General features: G+C 36.7%; 1 protein-coding gene across 5 annotated transcripts in view; it reads left to right on the top strand.

Annotated features, from left to right (window-relative positions):
• PHKA1 (phosphorylase kinase regulatory subunit alpha 1) overlaps window positions 1–17,101 on the top strand; it is a 110,870-nt gene that overhangs the window by 13,529 nt on the left and 80,240 nt on the right. For all 5 annotated transcript variants that reach the window (XM_070605874.1, XM_070605875.1, XM_070605872.1 and 2 more), the window contains 6 exons: window positions 85–167; window positions 5,061–5,141; window positions 12,570–12,668; window positions 13,600–13,746; window positions 14,755–14,808; window positions 16,089–16,211. In XM_070605874.1, coding sequence (XP_070461975.1) covers window positions 85–167; window positions 5,061–5,141; window positions 12,570–12,668; window positions 13,600–13,746; window positions 14,755–14,808; window positions 16,089–16,211 — 587 coding nt within the window. The remainder of the gene's footprint in view (window positions 1–84; window positions 168–5,060; window positions 5,142–12,569; window positions 12,669–13,599; window positions 13,747–14,754; window positions 14,809–16,088; window positions 16,212–17,101) is intronic.

Genomic DNA, 17,101 nt, shown 5'->3' with positions numbered 1-17,101 from the left:
AGTGGGGTCACTTAGTCACTGTGGCTACCTATAAAGCCTATAGTGATAATTGAACAACTCTATATCTTTATTCTTTTTCCTCAGGACTTCATATCATCCACAGCCTAGATGAAGTCAATTTCATACAGAACCTTGTATTTTACATTGAATCTGCATATAAAACTGCTGTAAGTACTCATTTTGGACCAGATTTTAAACATGCTTTTAAAAAAATTTTTTATTGAAGTGTAATTGACATATCCTGTTAGTTTCAGCTGTACATCATAGTGATTTGATGCCTATATACATTACAAAATGATCACCATGGTAAGTCCAGTTACAATCTGTCACCATGCAAAGTTATTACAATATTATTGTACAGCATAATATTGACAGTATTATGCTGTACATTACATCTCTATGAATCATTCACTTTGTAGCTGGAATTTTGTAACTCTTAATCCCCTTCACCTATTTCACTTGCTCCTCCCCCCAAATCCCTCCCTCCCGTGGTAACCACCAAGTTGTTTCCTGTATCTCTGAGTCTGTTTCTGTTTTGTTTTGTTTGTTTATTTCTTCTGCTTTTTAGATTCCACATATAAGCAAAATTATATGGTATTTAGCTTTCCCTTTCTGACTTTTTCACTTAGCATAATAACCTCTGTATCCATCCATGTTGTTGCAAATGGCAAGATTGCATTCTTTTTTATGGCCGAGTAATACTCCATTGTATATATGTGCCACATCTTCTTTATCCATTCATCTATCACTGGACACTTAGGTTGCTTCCATATCTTGGCTATTGTAAATAATGCTGTAGCGAACCTATGGGTGCATATATCTCTTCAAATTAGTGTTTTCGTTTTCTTTGGATAAATACCCAGAAGTTGAATTGCTAGATCATATGGTAGTTGTATTATTAATTTTTTGAGGAACCTCCATACTATTTTCCATAGTGGCTGCACCAATTTACATTCCCACCAACAGTATACAAGGGTTCCCTTCTCTCCACATCCTCACCAACACTTGTTATTTTTTCTCTTTTTAATAATAGCCATTCTGACAGGTATGGAGTAGTATCTCGTTGTGGTTTGATTTGCATTTCCCTGATGGTTTGTGATGTTGAGCATGTTTTCATGTGCCTTTTGGCCACCTGTATATCTTCTTTGGAAAAATGTCTATTCAAGTCTTCTGCCCATTTTTTAATCAGGTTTGTTTTTTTTGATATTAAGTTGTGTAACTTCTTGATATATTTTTAATATTAACCCTTTATTGGATGTATGATTTGCAAATATCTTCTCCCATTCAGTAGGTTGTCTTTTTGTTTTGTTGATGGTTTTCTTTGCTGTGCAAAAGCTTTTTAGTTTGATATAACCCCATTTTTTAAATTTTTGCTTTTGTTGGCCTTGGCTGAGGCGACTGTTCCACAAAAGTATTGCTAAGACTGATGTCAAAGACCCGATTGCCTATGTTTTCTTCTAAGTGTCTTATGGTTTCAGGTCTCACATTCAAGTCTTTAATTCATTTTGAATTTATTTTTGTGTATGGTATAAAATAGTGGTTCAGTTTTATTCTTTTGCATTTAGCTCTCCAGTTTTCCCAGCACCAGTTGTACGTTCTTACCTCCTTTGTCATAGATTAATTGATCATATATACATGAGTTTACTTCTGGGCGCTCTATTCTATTCCATTGATCTATGTGTCTGTTTTCATGCTGGTACCATACTGTTTTGATTACTATGTCTTTGTAGTATAGTTTGAAATCAGGGAGCATGATATCTCCAACTTTGTTCTTTCTCAAGATTGCTTTGGCTATTTGGGGTCTTTTGTAGTCCCATGTAAGTTTTAAGATTCTTTTTTCTAGTTCTGTATAAAATCCCATTAGCATTTTGATGGGGATTTTCATTGAATCTGTAGATTGCTTTGAGTAGTATGGATATTTTAATAATATTAATTATTCCAATCCATGAGCATGGTATATCTTTCCTTCTATTTGTGTCATCTTCAGTTTCTTCCATCAGTCTCTTATAGTTTTCAGAGTACAGGTCTTTCACCTCTTTGGTTACATTTATTCCTACATATTTTATTCTTTTTGATGCAATTGTAAATGTGTTGTTTTCTTAATTTCTCTTTTTGATAGCTTGTTATTAGTGTATAGAAATGCAACCAATTTCTGTATATTAATTTTGTACCCTGCAACTTTACTAAATTCATTTATTAGTTTTAATTGTTTTTGTAGTGGAGTCTTTAGGGTTTTCTATGCATAGCATCATGTCATCTACAATATGGTGTTTTTAAAATACTGGACAACCCATTCCTTCTCTTAATGCTGCACCTCATAATGAACCAATCTATAAGGCTTCTGGCAAAAATTGCCTTCAGCCTCTTTCTTTACTAAGTCCTGTCATCCTCTGTTTGCCTTCTCCCCAAGGGAGTTACAGAGGCCAGAAGGTCAAGATTCTATGCCTTCATTCTTTTCAAACTCTATAGTATCTCATGGTATGTATTTGGCAGTCTAGGGATAAATTGTGGTCTTATTTTAATGGTTTATGGTGTTAAACAGGAGTAAGATGGCTAGGGAGTATTATGGGTCAGTTAGCTACTTAGAAAGTATATTAAACACATGGTTAAATTTTATCTGCAGACATCAATTCAGTGCTTACTATACAAATATAGTTACTTGTTCTTACAACTACCATATGAGGTAGGTTTATGTTAACTCCTAATGTATTTAACATCTTCTCAGGGACTGCTGTTCTTCATTGCATGATGTTCATTGTATTGGAAATGGCTGTATCATAAGTAGTCCAATTTCTTTAGTTGTTTGTTTAGTTTTTAGTTGTTTTAGGTAGGAGGGTAAATCTGGAACCTGTCACTCTGCATTTGCCAGGAGGATAAGTCAAACATAGACATATTTGATGCAAACAGACATTGTTTGTTGAGTGATTGCTTCGCCTTCTGATACCGTAGGCCTGCTGTAGTCTAGGGTGCAAATCAGGGTTCTCTGGCCTCTCCATTGCAGTCAAGGGTTGTAGCAGTAGAATTAATGATATTTATGCCTTCTCATACTCTGATCTTTGCTGAACAAACTAGGATAGAGCTGGGTTAGGGGCCAGGCAAGGCTAGCCATGGGATATAAATGTGGATTGCCTTCCTGAAGTGTCACTTTAGCTCAAAAATTTTATACGAAAAGTAATTTAAGGTAGATACAGAAATAAATATAGGTGGTTTGTGTGTGTGTGTGTGTGTGCGCACGTGTGTATGTGTGTACACACACACGTATGCACAGGGGTATTTCCAAGTTTTTTTCTATGAGAGGGCCTAAAAGCAATGACACCACAGTGACAATGAGCACCAGTCCACAGGTATTGGATTATAACTATCGTTCTCTAATAAAAGAAACCAGGATTCCTTGTAAAACTGGTGGATTCCAAGGCTGGAAAAAGGAACATACAAGATGAGACTGGAACATCTTGTAGTGACAGACTGAGGAAGTGTTTAAAAAAGAATAGAGTATGTCAAAAGGGGACAGGAACCAATCTGGAAGAATTCCCAATGGCCAAAGCTGGAACAATTTGAGCAACAAAATAAATAATGATAACGTTTTATTATAACACAGAGAATAACCTGAATATCCATAAGTTCACACTGATATAAGTAAATAGTTGAATAAATAAATGAGGAGAAAGGACAGCTCTTCCTTAGAGAAGAATTGCAATTAATGACTGTAGAGGTAATGAAGGAACTAGAAAATCACTGTTGAACCACTGTAATAATTCTTGCAGACAAGATTCACCGATGGATGCTAAATTAGTAAGTAGATGTTTGAGGAGAAACAGGATATTTGCACAGTTGTATCTTTCTCAAGCTATTTGTTAATTATGAAGGGGAAAATAGTAACAATAAAATGGAGATACCCTATAGTATCTCCTTTACCCAAGTGGAGAAGGTTAACATCACCAGTAATAGGACATATCAGCATCGTGTACCCCGTTAGAATGCACTGAGGACACAGCATAATGTTTGTAGTATTCTTGCCAAAAGTGCATAGCCTCAATCTAAGCAAGAGAAGACATCAGACAAACCTAAACTGAGGGAAATCTATAAAATATCTGACCACTAATCTTCAGAAAGTATCAAGGTCACACAAGACAAGATTTGAGAAACTATAACTGATTGGAAGAGATTAAGGAGGCATGACAAATAAAATATGGTATTCTGGATTAGATCCTGGAATATAAAAAGGCTATTAGTGGAAAAACTAGTGAAATCCTAATAAAGCCCATAATTTGGTTACTAGTATTTTACTGATGTTAATTTCTTAGCTTTGACAATTATGCCGTGGTTATGTTAGGTGTTAACATTAGGGGAAACAGTGAAAGGTATATGGGAACTCACTGTACTGTTTTTGCAACTTCTCTGTAAGTCTGAGGTTATTTCAAAATATAAAGTTTTTAAAAAGTAATTTTAAATATTATCTTTATAATATCAAGGGACTGTATAGAGCTATGATTGAGAATGTAGGCTTTGGAGTGATAATACTTGGACTCTAATCCTAGCTCTGACACTTGATAGCTATGTGACCTTGGGAGAGCCACTTAACCTCTCTTTGTACCTCGGTTTCATCATCTAAAATGTAAGGACTAAGGAAGATAATAGTATAAAGTGCATAGGTTAGTGCATGGTACATTGTCAATACCAAAAGAGAGTGTAATCAGAATGGATGTTTAAGATAAAATACTGGGGTGCTGTTTAAGCTCCATCTCCTAGACCCCCTGGGTATCTGCTTGGATGAAAAGTTTTGAGAAGCACCTCTTTAGATGCACTGAGTTATAATTCTTAGTCCTGATGTCAGCTGTCAAGGAGTCTTCCAACTTCTTGGAGACCCCAGTAGAATTTAAAGCTACTGGAAAATAGCTACAGGGGCAACCCAACTCATTTGCGTCTTCTTAATCAGCATTGTGGGTATACATATGTATGGTAGATTAGCTACTATGTGTGCCTCTTATTCAAGGGTTGTACATCTAGTAAGCATTAAGCAGTGATGACTTACTAATGGTATGTTGATTATTTTATGCCAGGACTTTGGGATATGGGAACGTGGAGACAAGACCAACCAAGGGATCTCAGAATTGAATGCCAGTTCAGTTGGAATGGCAAAGGTAATTTTCTTTTCTTTGTTTTTACCAAGTGTGGGGTAAGGAAGTCTGGTACACCTTTGCCATAGATAAAGGCTTAACTTGCATGTGGACCATCATCAAATTAATTGTTCTTCTAAACCACAGACAAAATTCAGATTCTCCCATAGAACTATGGACGTGTAGGTGAAGACTTCCTTCATAAGCTCCAGATTTGTATATCCAACTGCTTTTGTAGCATATCTCTTCTTACATATCCCACAAGGACCTCAGAGAACCTATCTTAAACTAAACTCATCATCTCTGCCATTACAAAAATAAACAAAAGGAGGCTTTTGCTCCTTCCATACACTGGTTGACAAAGCTTGGTATCATGGAACCATCTCTCAGTCTTCCACCTCCCTCACTCTCCTGCATCCCCCATATCGTTATCATCACCATCATTATTACCTTTCTACTTTTCTCCATCTTTTTCTTTCTACTGCTACTGCTTTAATTCCAGCTCTTATCTTCGGAAACAGCAAGAAGTCATAAAATAGGACAGCAGGAATAGGATCAAATGTATCCATTATAATAATAAATATGCATGACAATTTAAGTTTCCCCTAACACAAGGCAAAGACACAGATTGATTTTTAAAAAGAAAATCCAGTTTATACCACCTATAAGAGTTCTAATATAATAAATTGATACGGAAAGATTAAAAATGGAAGGATGGAGCCAGCCCTGATGGCCTAGCAGTTAAAGTTCGGTGGTGTGCTCTGCTTCAGCTCCCAGATTCAGTTCCTGGGCACAGAACCACACTGCTTGTCTGTCAGTAGCCATGCTGTGGCAGCAGCTCAGATGGAAGAACTAGAAGAACTTACAACTGTATACGACTGTGTACTGGGGCTCAGGGGGTGGGGGGAGGAAGGAAAAAGGAGGATTGGCAACAGATGTTAGCTTAGGGCAAATCTTCCCCTACAAAAAGAAAAACAACAACAAAAAAACCCAGAAGGATGTGCAAAGTCTGGCCAATGTAAACAAAAAAGAGCGCGATGACTATGTGAATGTCAAATGAAGTAGAATTCAAAAGAAAAAGTATTACCTGGAACAAAGAGGACAAAGAGGGTCAAGATAGAATTTTGAAATGCACAACCTGTAACGAGAAATTCTGTCCTGGAATATAGTTTCAATTAATACACAGCAAAATATATAGAAATACAAGGCAAAATAGAAACAGTTATAAGGGAATAATTTAACAAAAATCATTACCAGGCTAAGACAGAAGAAATAAGCCAAAAATAAGATCACAGAAAATTTAAACTATATAATTAATGTGGTTGAATTAGTAAATATACATGGAACTTTGTACCTACAAACTATCGCCTAGGTAAACTTTTTCTTTTTAATGCATTTTTCAATTACCAAAGTGGCACAGATATTGAGTGTATTTCAGAAAACAAATCCTACTATTCTTACTTCTGTATAACCTGATGTTTTTAATTTAACAATCTCATATTTCGCTGAACAACATAACCAAACATCCTTCCCTATCATTTTGTACAGATAATCTAGTTCATTCTTTTCAGTTGCTGTACAGTATTTAATAATTCTTCTATTGATGGAATTGCCTCCATTTTTTAGTATTTCAGATAATACTTTAGTGAGGATCCTTGTATGTATCTCCTAGTTAACTTGCACAAATATTTTTGTAGGATAGATTTGTAAAAGTGTAACCATTGGGTTAAAGGATATACACTTGAAAATTGCCTTCCAAAATAATTTCCACCAGTTTACACTTTCCCTATCCGTACATGATGGATATATGCCATTATGTGCCATTTTCCTCAAACCCTCGCTATCTCTGCAAATTATCAATACTTTTGAATAATTTGACAAAAAAATTTTTAACTACTGAAACTTCTTTTTATTTTTTATTTTGAAATCATTTTAGACTTAGAGGAAAATTGCAAGAATTGTGCAAAGAATTCCTGTATACACTTCATCCAAGTCCCCCACTTGTTAACATTTGCTTTATCTTTCTATTTACACACATACATAAGCACATGTTACTTTTTCTAAGCCAGTTGAGAGTAAATTTCAGACATCATGCCCCATTTCTCCTAAATACTTCAGTGTCAATTTCCTTAAGACTCTTCCATAACCACAGTACAGTCATCAAAATCAGGAAATGAGCACTGGCATTATACTATCACCTAATCCACAGACCCCATTCAAATTTCTTTAATTGTCCCAGTAATGTGATTTATGGGAGAAAAAAACCCTGTGATCCAGGATCCAATCCAAGATAACATGTTACCTTTAATTGTAATGTCTCTTTAGGCTCCTTTAATCTAGAATAACACTTGAGATGTTACTTGGCTTTTATGACCTTGGTGTTTTTTAAGACTACAGGCCAGTTATTTTATAGAATGTCCCTCAAACTTATTTTGTGTGATATTGCCTCATGATTTGATTCAAGTTGTGCATTTATGGCAAGAATTCCACAGAGATGATGCTGTGCCCTTAGTACATCATCAGGAAGTACAAGATGTGGCTTTGTCCCATTACTGTTGATGTTAAGTTTAGTGACTTCATTAAGGTACTATCTGCCGCATTTCTCTGCTGTAAATTTGCTGGTTTTCCCCTTGTAATTAATAAGCATTTTGTGCCTGGCTGATTTCTGTTTATTCTTTAGGTCTCAGTTTAGACCTCATTTCTGCAGGGAAACTTTCAGGAACTGCCCACTATCCCAAAGACTAAGTCAGTTCTGCCTCATAATTGAGGAACTACAAATAACTAATAAATACCTGAAAGAATATTCAACCTTGTTAGCAAATTAATACAACAGACACTATTTTCTTCTATCAAATTAGGAAGCAAATTTTAAAAGAGTACTTTGCATTAAAGAAAGTACTGTCATATACTGCTAGAGATAGTTGTATTGGTACAATTTACATGAAAAGCAATTTCGGATTATGTTTTAAAAATTGTTCATACCCTTTGATCCAGTGATTCTCCTTCAGGGAATTAATGCTTAGAAAATAACTCAAAATGGAAAGAAAGAATTATTCTGTTAGTCAACAACATTTAAGAGCCTACTATGTGCCATGCTGTGTACTAGGCATTGGTGAAAACACAGTCCCTGACCTCGAGGAATTTATAATTTTAGCAAGAGATGTTATCAAAGCTCTATTTCTAATAGCACACAGTTAAAGGCAACCTAAATTTCCAACACTTAGTACATGGTTAAATAAACTTTATTACAGCAATATGAGAGAATATTATGTTGAAATAAAGAGTTTTCGTAACATGGAAAAATGCTTATGCTATAGTTATCCTAACCAAATTTCATATCAAATGTGATATCAACTATAGACAAATATGCATAGAAAAAAACTAATAGGAAACATATCAAAAATGTTAACAGTGATTATTTAGGTGATATTTTTGCCCTCTTTATACTTTTCTATGTTTTCAGAATATTCTGTATGGAGTATGTTATACTTTTATAATCAGAAAAGCAAGAAATTAGTAAGTAAATTCTATTTTTTAAAAAACATGGAAACTCATCTTTTGCCTTGGTGACTAATAATTTTCATCTTTAAGTCACAGTATCTTTCCAGGGCATTCACTTCTCTATGGAAACTCAGCTATGTGGTAATACCTAATGGTTGCTGCATTTTAATTTCTTAGATCTGCACAACTTCCAGCGTCTCTTATGTGGTGGTGTCATACTTGCAGCCCCCTGCCAAAAGAATGGTGTACTATAAATTCATCTCTGGCATGTTCAAATTATTTTTTTTCCAAACATAGGCACCTGAGCTAACATCTGTTACCAATTTTTTTTTCTTCTTCTCCCCAAATCCCCCCAGTACATAGTTATATATTCTAGTTGTGAGCCCTTCTGATTGTGCTATGTGGGATGCCACCTCAGCATGGCTTGATGAGCGGTTCTAGGTCCACGCCCAGGATTCAAACTGGCGAAACCCTGAGCTGGTGAAACCCTGGGCCAGCGAAGTGGAGTGTGTGAACTTAACCACTTGGTCATGAGGCCAGCCCTTCAAATTAGTTTTAAAGTGTGATGCTTGACTTGATAATGCTATAACTTCCCTGTTTTTTTAAAATTTATTCTTATTGAGATGTAATTGACATATAACATTGTGTAAGTTTGAGGTGTGTAACGTGTTGATTTGGTACATTTATTCATTGCAATATGATTACCACTGAAGCATTGGCTAACACCTCTATCACATCATATAATTATCATTTCTTTTTTGTGGTGGGAGCAATTAATATTTAGTCTATTAGCAACTTAGAAGTTTATAATATAGTATTGTTGTCTGTAATCGCTGTGTTGTGCATTAGATCTCCAGGATTTAATTACCTACTGGTTGCAAGTTTGTACCCGTAAACAACATCTCCCCAATTCCCCCACCCTCCAGTCCCCAGCCCCTGGTAACTGCCATTCTACTCTGTTTTCACAAGTTCAGCTTTTTTAAGTTTCACATATGAGTGATATAATACAATATTTGTCTTTCTCTGTCTGACTTATGTTACTTAGCATAATGCCCACAAAGTCTATCCATGTTGTTGCAAATGACAAGATTTCCTTCTTTCTCATGGCTGAATAATATTCCGTTGTATATATTACCATGTCTTCTTTATCCATTCATCTGTTGTTAGAAACTTAGATTGTTTCCATATCTTGGCTGTTGTGAATAATGCTACAATAAACATGGGAGTCCATATATCTCTGATATCCTGTTTTCCTTTCCTTTGGATATATACCCAAGACTGAAATTGCTGGCTCATATGGTAGTTCTATTTTTAATTTTTTAAGGAACCTCTGTACTGTTTTCTGTAGTGGCTGCACCACTTTGCATTACCACCAAGTGTGCAGGGGCTCCCCTTTCTCCACATCCTTGCCAGCACTTGTTAATTACTTGTCTTTTGGATGATAGCCATTCTGACAGGTGTGAGGTGATATCTCCTTGTGATTTTGATTTGCATTTCCCTGTTGATTAGTGACATTGAGCATCTTTTCATGTACCTGTTGGCCATTTGTATATCTTCTTGTCAAAGTCTATTGAAGTTCTCTGCCCATTTTTTAATCAAATTATTTGTTTTTTGTTGCTGAGTCATATGAGTTCTTCATATGTTCTGAATATTAACCTCCTATCAGATATGTGGTTTGCAAATATTTTCTCCCATTCCATAGGTTGCCTTTTCATTTTTTTTAAACTTCTCATATATATGTTTTTTTTTTAAGATTGGCACCTGAGGTAACAACTGTTGCCAATCTTCTTTTTATTTTTCCTGCTTTTTCTCCCCAAATACCCCCAGTACATAGTTGTATATTTTAGTTGTGGGTCCTCTAGTTGTGGCATGTGGGATGCCACCCCAGCATGGCCTGATGAGTGGTGCCATGTCCGTGCCCAGAATCCGAACCAGTGAAACCCTGGGCCACCGAAGCAGAGCGCACGAACTTAACCACTCGGCCACGGGGCCAGCCCCAGGCCTTTTCATTTTTTTGACTTTTTTTGTTTGTTTGTTTTGCTATGTGGAGGCTTTTTAGTTTGATGTAGTCCCACTTGTTGATTTTTGCTTTTGTTGCTTGTGCTTTTGGTGCCAAGAACAAAGAAGCTTCTTCCCTATGTTTTCTTTTAGGAGTTTTACAATATCAGGTCTTATGTTTAATCCATTTCAAGTTAATTTTCATGAGTGGTGTAAGATAGGGGTCCAATTTCATCCTTCTGCATGTGGTTTTCCAGTTTTCCCGGCACCATTTGTTGGAGAGACTATCTTTTCCCCATTGAGTGTTCCTGGCTCCCTTGTTAAATATTAATTGACCGTAAATACAGGGGTTTATTTCTGGGCTCTCTATTCTGTTCCTTTGGTCTGTGTGTCTATTTTTATGCCTGTACCATACTATTTTAATTACTGAAGCTTCGTAGTATAGTTTGAAATCAGGAAATATGATTCCTCCAGCTTTGTTCTTTCTTATGATTGCTCTGGCTATTTGGGGTCTTTTGTGCTTCCATACAAATTTTAGGATTATTTTTTCTATTTCTGTTAAAAATGCCATTGGAATTTTGGTAGGGATTGTGCTGGATCTATAGATGGCTTCAGGCAGTATGGACACTTTAACAATGTTAATTCTTCTGATCCATGAATATGGATATCTTTCCATTTGTGTCTTCTTCAGTTTGTTTCATCAGAGTCTTGTACTTTTCAGTGTGCAGATCTTTCACCTCATTGTTTAAATTTATTCTTAGGTGTTATATTACTTTTAATGTTATTGTGAATGGGATAGTTTTATTTCTTAATCAGATATTTTGTTGCTAGTGCACAAGAATGCCACTGATTTCCGTAGTTGATTTTATGTCCTGCTACTTTACTGAATTTGTTGATTAGTTCCAACAGTTTTTTTTTTTTTTTTGAGAAAGATTAGCCCTGAGCTAACTACGGCCAATCCTCCTCTTTTTGCTGAGGAAGACTGGCCCTGAGCTAACATCCATGCCCATCTTCCTCTACTTTATACGTGGGACGCCTACCACAGCATGGCTTGCCAAGCGGTGCCATGTCTGCACCGGGGATCCGAACCGGGGAACCCCGGGCTGCGGAGAAGCAGAACGTGCGAACTTAACCGCTGCGCCACCGGGCCGGCCCCCCAACAGGTTTTTGATTGAGTCTTTAGTGTTTTCCGTATATAAGATCACATCATCTGCAAATAATGACAATTTTACTACTTCCTTTACAATTTGAATGCCTCTTTTTTCTTTTTTTTTTGGCCTAAGTGATCTGTCTAGGACTTTCAGTACTATGTTGAGTAAGAGGGATGAGAGTGGGCACCCTTGTTTTGCTCCTGATCCTGGAGGAAAAGCTTTCAATTTTTCACCATTGAATATAATATTAGCTGTGGGTTTGTCGTATATAGTCTTTATCATGTTAAGGTATATTCCTTCTATACTGAATTTGTTGAGAGTTTTTATCACGAAAGGATGGCTACAACCTCCTCTTAACTGTCTCTGGGCCAATATGAGGGGCAGAGAAAAAAACTCAGAGGTCCCTGGGAATAAAGAATGTTTTTTGAGGCCGGCCTGGTGGCGCAGCAGTTAAGTGCGCACGTTCCGCTTCAGCGGCCCGGGGTTCGCCAGTTTGGATCCCGGGTGTGGACATGGCACCGCTTGGCACGCCATGCTGTGGTAGGTGTCCCACATATAAAGTAGAGGAAGATGGGCACGATGTTAGCTCAGGGCCAGTCTTCCTCAGCAAAAAAGAGGAGGATTGGTAGCAGTTAGCTCAGGGCTAATCTTCCAAAAAAAAAAAGAATGTTTTTGTATTTTCTGTTCTGCTTAACATATTCAAAATGACATCATGTGCATTGATATGACACTGGAGTACAGGGAAAAGAAGCATACATCTTTCTAATGCTGAAGTTGTCCTTTCCTTCTTTGCTCCTCACAGGCAGCCCTGGAAGCATTAGATGAACTGGACCTGTTTGGTGTGAAAGGTGGGCCCCAATCAGTTATCCATGTCCTAGCTGATGAAGTACAACACTGCCAGGTAAGAGAATAATGGACCATGTTATAGAAAATTTATTCTTACTCGGACTCAGACTTACTGTGGGCTTTAAAATAAGACCTAAATGAAAGTACATAATCTGATTTGTTACCATGTGTCAAAAATGTCTTATCAAGCATCCTATACTGAGATAAGCCTGATAGAGCATGAGCTATAACATAGATTGTAGTCCTGTTCTCTCACCCAGGGTTATAAAGGGATCCCACCATAGTATATGGAATTCTCCACTGTCTTCATATCAAGGTCTGTGGGCTCTGCTCCTGAGTATCTCCTTTTCTAAATATAACAAGAGAACAAGAGGTGATCAATTTTGAGTGTTCTTCTTGATAGTGGTTCTGAAACATTCTCTTGTCCCCAGTTGGCTCTAAGGTTAGATGTTTGGAGATGACTAAGTGTTAAATGTGTATCTTCTGTTTTGTTTAGGATTACTTTCTGTACTGAAAGATTAAGATTCTTCTCATTGTCCGGATGACTTTTCTCCTCTTCTTCAAACCACGATTAAACACCTATAGTGTTCTATTGAATATAAACTCACCTTTCCATGGGAAAGATAAATGTCAGGGGTATAGGAGCTGAGCCTATGACATCCTGCTTCTCAGCAGCTTCATTTTCTCTTCTCTTTATGCTTAAATAGGTGCTAATGGAGCAACAGGATTGCGGGTGGGACAATGATGTTAGTATTCTTTATCCATGAGTAACTGCTTAAGAATCAGGATTGGGAAGTATTGAGAGCAGGATTAAGACAAGTGATGACTTACAGAAATGCCTATTTTTCTAAGCTGTCGCTATTGAATAATGTTTAGATTTTCTTCTGAATGATCCTCTTCCACATAAATCTTTTAAAACTAAAGCTGTTAGTTTTATAATCTTGAGTGATTTACTAATGTCCCACATTTGACTTCCTTTCTCTCAGTCTATCCTTAATTCAATACTCCCCCGGGCTTCAACATCCAAAGAGGTTGATGCTAGTCTACTTTCAGTTGTTTCCTTCCCAGCCTTTGCAGTAGAGGATAACCAGTTGGTGGAGCTCACAAAACAGGAAATCATCACCAAGCTTCAGGTATGTCCATATGTGCCTTTCTTTTCTTTAGGGCTCTGACTTTAAGGGGAAAGTAGTATATTTTAGGGCCTTGAGTATGACCTGTGTCAGTGATTTAACCAAGTGGTCAAGGTTAACATCACCATTAATAAGACATATTGACATCTTGTACCTCCTGATACAGTGCACTGCGAAGTGCACAGCACCTCTGTGGTATCCTTCTTAATAATGCATAACATAAGTCTAATCATGAGAAAATATCGGACAAAGCCAAATTGAGGGACATTCTACAAAATAACTGACGAACACTCTTTAAAGGTGTCAAGGTAAAAAAAAAAGGTGTCAAAGTGCTGAAAAACATGGAAAGACTAAGAAACTGTCACAGATTGGAAGACACTAAGGAGACACGACAACTAAATGCAGTGGGATCCTGAATTGGATACTGGAACAGAAAAAAAACCATTAGTGGAAAAGCTAGTGAAATCCAAATAAGCTCTGTACTTTGGTTAATAGTGTTGTACCTAGGTTAATTTAGTTTTGATGAATGTTCTGTGGTTATGTAAGATGTTAATGTAAGGGGTCAGTGATTGAAGGGTATGTATGTGGGGCCTCGCTGTACTGTTTTTGCAACTCTTCTGTAAGTCTCAAATTATCTAAATTTTAAAAATGTTTTCTTCTTTTTAAAACAAAAAGCCTATGGTCTCTTATGAGCTATGTGAGCAGGACCGTATAGATTAGTAATTGGGCTGTCACAGGCTTACCCTGTGGTGGAAGGCCGTGGAGAGGATAGTGTTAGGAGCTCTGCTTTAGGGAAGAGCCTGTAACTTAGCCCTCAGTTGAAATCACATTGCTGAAATCAGTTTCTGCTGTTGGGCTGTTATCAGGGTTTTTTTAATTATTATTTTTTAAGTATCATGTCAGTATTGGTGATAAGTTGGCACATGTAGCTGTTGCAAATGATGCATTTCTGATTAATAATATGGCTGTACCAATGTACATGCTTCTGACCTTTTTTCTCCGAATTTCCAGGGTCGTTATGGTTGCTGTCGCTTTCTACGAGATGGATATAAAACTCCTAAAGAGGTAGGTTTCTTTTCTCCAAAATGAATCCAAGGTAGAATGGTCACTACTACCTGCAGCCTCATTCAGAGAAAATACTTACCTCACTGATGGTACTTAAAATAGTCACTAAATAGGATAATCATAACTGACATTTGCTACCTTTGTTGGGCTTGGTTGCCAAATTCTGTTTGTGAGCCTTTCTGGATTAAATGAAATACAGGAAAGTGTAGTCCTCCCACTTCTTGTAGTTGGTTAGTTTCAGGAAAGAGCTACTGATGGATTCTTAAATCATTGAATGAAATTTTAAGTGGAAATAGAATATAACATCAAAGAGGAAAAAAATCTTTCCATCAGTAGATCTTTCTGGCCCTCTTCCACCTTTTGCATTTGGTTAGTTCTAAACAGTACTTGACTTTGAAAAGTTCCTTTTGTTCCACTTGTCAAAAATTTTCCTTGGAAATATCAATGCAGAAAATTAAGTATTATTAAAGGGAATGAACGGTCAATAAGAAGCACTTTCATTGGCAATGCAAACATCATTTAAGGCTTAGGTTTGCTGGTCAAGAGCAGTTATAATTTCTTTTTAATCATTGAGCTCAAACTCTTCTGATCTACTTCCTCTCTTCCACTTTATTCCTTAGCCCTGCTGACTTCTTCCCCTACCAATCTATTAAAATTATGCTCTGAAACATCATAATCATCTAAGTGACTGATCCAATAGCCTTTTCTCAATCCTTAGTCTCCTTGACTTTTCTGTAGTATGTCACTGTTACCTACTCCTACGTTTTCTTGAAGTTCTTTTCCTATTTTAATTTCCACAACACTACACCATCCTAATTCTTCTCTTTCTGTCTTTCCCTCACCAAACTATGCAGATTTACCGAGATTCTGTTCTTGGGCCATTTGTTCATTATATATAGGTACTACATTTATACCTTGTGCTTCATGTGTCACCTCTATGAGAATACGACCCAAACCCTCATCTCTTGCTTTCCTTGTAAACATTCCTATTTGTATGTTCTGCTGCTACCTCAAACTTAACAAGTATAAAACCAAACTCAAGTTTGTTACAAATTAATCTCATTTCTTCATACACTTATCCATAGTGTCATTATTATCCCAGTTCCACTAGTTAGAAGTCATATCACAAAGTACTTGCTAGGGGAAGAGAGTATATACATGCTCCGCCTTCTCTGAAACAAACTATCAGTAGTGAAAGGCTATGTTGTAATACCTCTGAACTAAAGATGTACGTCTGACCTTGGAATGATAAGAGACTTTGTTCATTGTGTTTTTACCAGGATCCCAATCGTCTGTACTATGAACCAGCTGAGCTGAAGTTATTTGAAAACATTGAGTGTGAGTGGCCATTGTTCTGGACGTACTTTATCCTTGATGGAGTCTTCAGTGGCAATGTAGAACAGGTAATGCAGAACAGGCAATGCAGAACAGGGAAAAGAGCTTTTCAGCAGAATGTTCTTACTATGTCTTTCTCTCTCAGTTAATGGCTGTGCCAACCTGTATCCAAATGGAAGTCTTCCCTAATAGGGAGGAGACAGAGCTATCTTCTAGAGAGAGGGCACTAGGTTAAGAGTTGGAAGACCTAGGTATTACCATCACTCAGACTTGGCTTTTAACAGATACAGAAAGCAAAATAGCAAGCCCTGTTTACTTGCCTCAGTCATCAGAGATACTTGAATTTACCTCCTGACTTTGCATGTCTTTTTTTTAAAATAAATCTTGGAAATGATGTTCTGAATTTAGCAAAAAACAAAACCACCCAAAACGACAACAACAACCCGTTCATACCCTCTACTCACCCCAAAAACACGGTTATCATTGTTTTTGAGCCATATGAGTAATGTAGTTTAGAAATTTTGGAAAACAGTGAGACTGGGAAATTTAATCAAGTAAGTTTATTGTCAGGCATTTTACAAATTGGCTATGGTCTAACTTAGACATAAATCCAATGCATTTGGAAGTCTCTTATACTTGGCTTCATAAAATACAATTTTGTGTAATTTGAATGCTTTGGCCAATATTAATCTGTAACTGCCAATATGAATTTAGAGAATTGGGTTACACACAGAGTTTCAAGGGCCACAAAGTGCTATTTTAATCTAAATTTTAATAAATTATGGAGTATCCTTTGAGCAAGCAAATAAGATAAACAATAGTAGAAATAACCTGCCTTATTTTGACCACCCTATTTTGATTCTACCATTTTTCTCAGTCGAATTTCATAACATTGTTTTTCAAAAACTTTGCTTGCTCAAAGAAAGATTTATTTATCAAATGTACCTACTAGGTACAG

The sequence above is a fragment of the Equus przewalskii genome, chromosome X (genome assembly GCF_037783145.1).
Source record: "Equus przewalskii isolate Varuska chromosome X, EquPr2, whole genome shotgun sequence".
NCBI lineage: Eukaryota > Metazoa > Chordata > Mammalia > Perissodactyla > Equidae > Equus > Equus przewalskii.
Note: the sequence above shows the minus strand (reverse complement) of the source record. Positions and strands in the feature narration are given on the sequence as shown.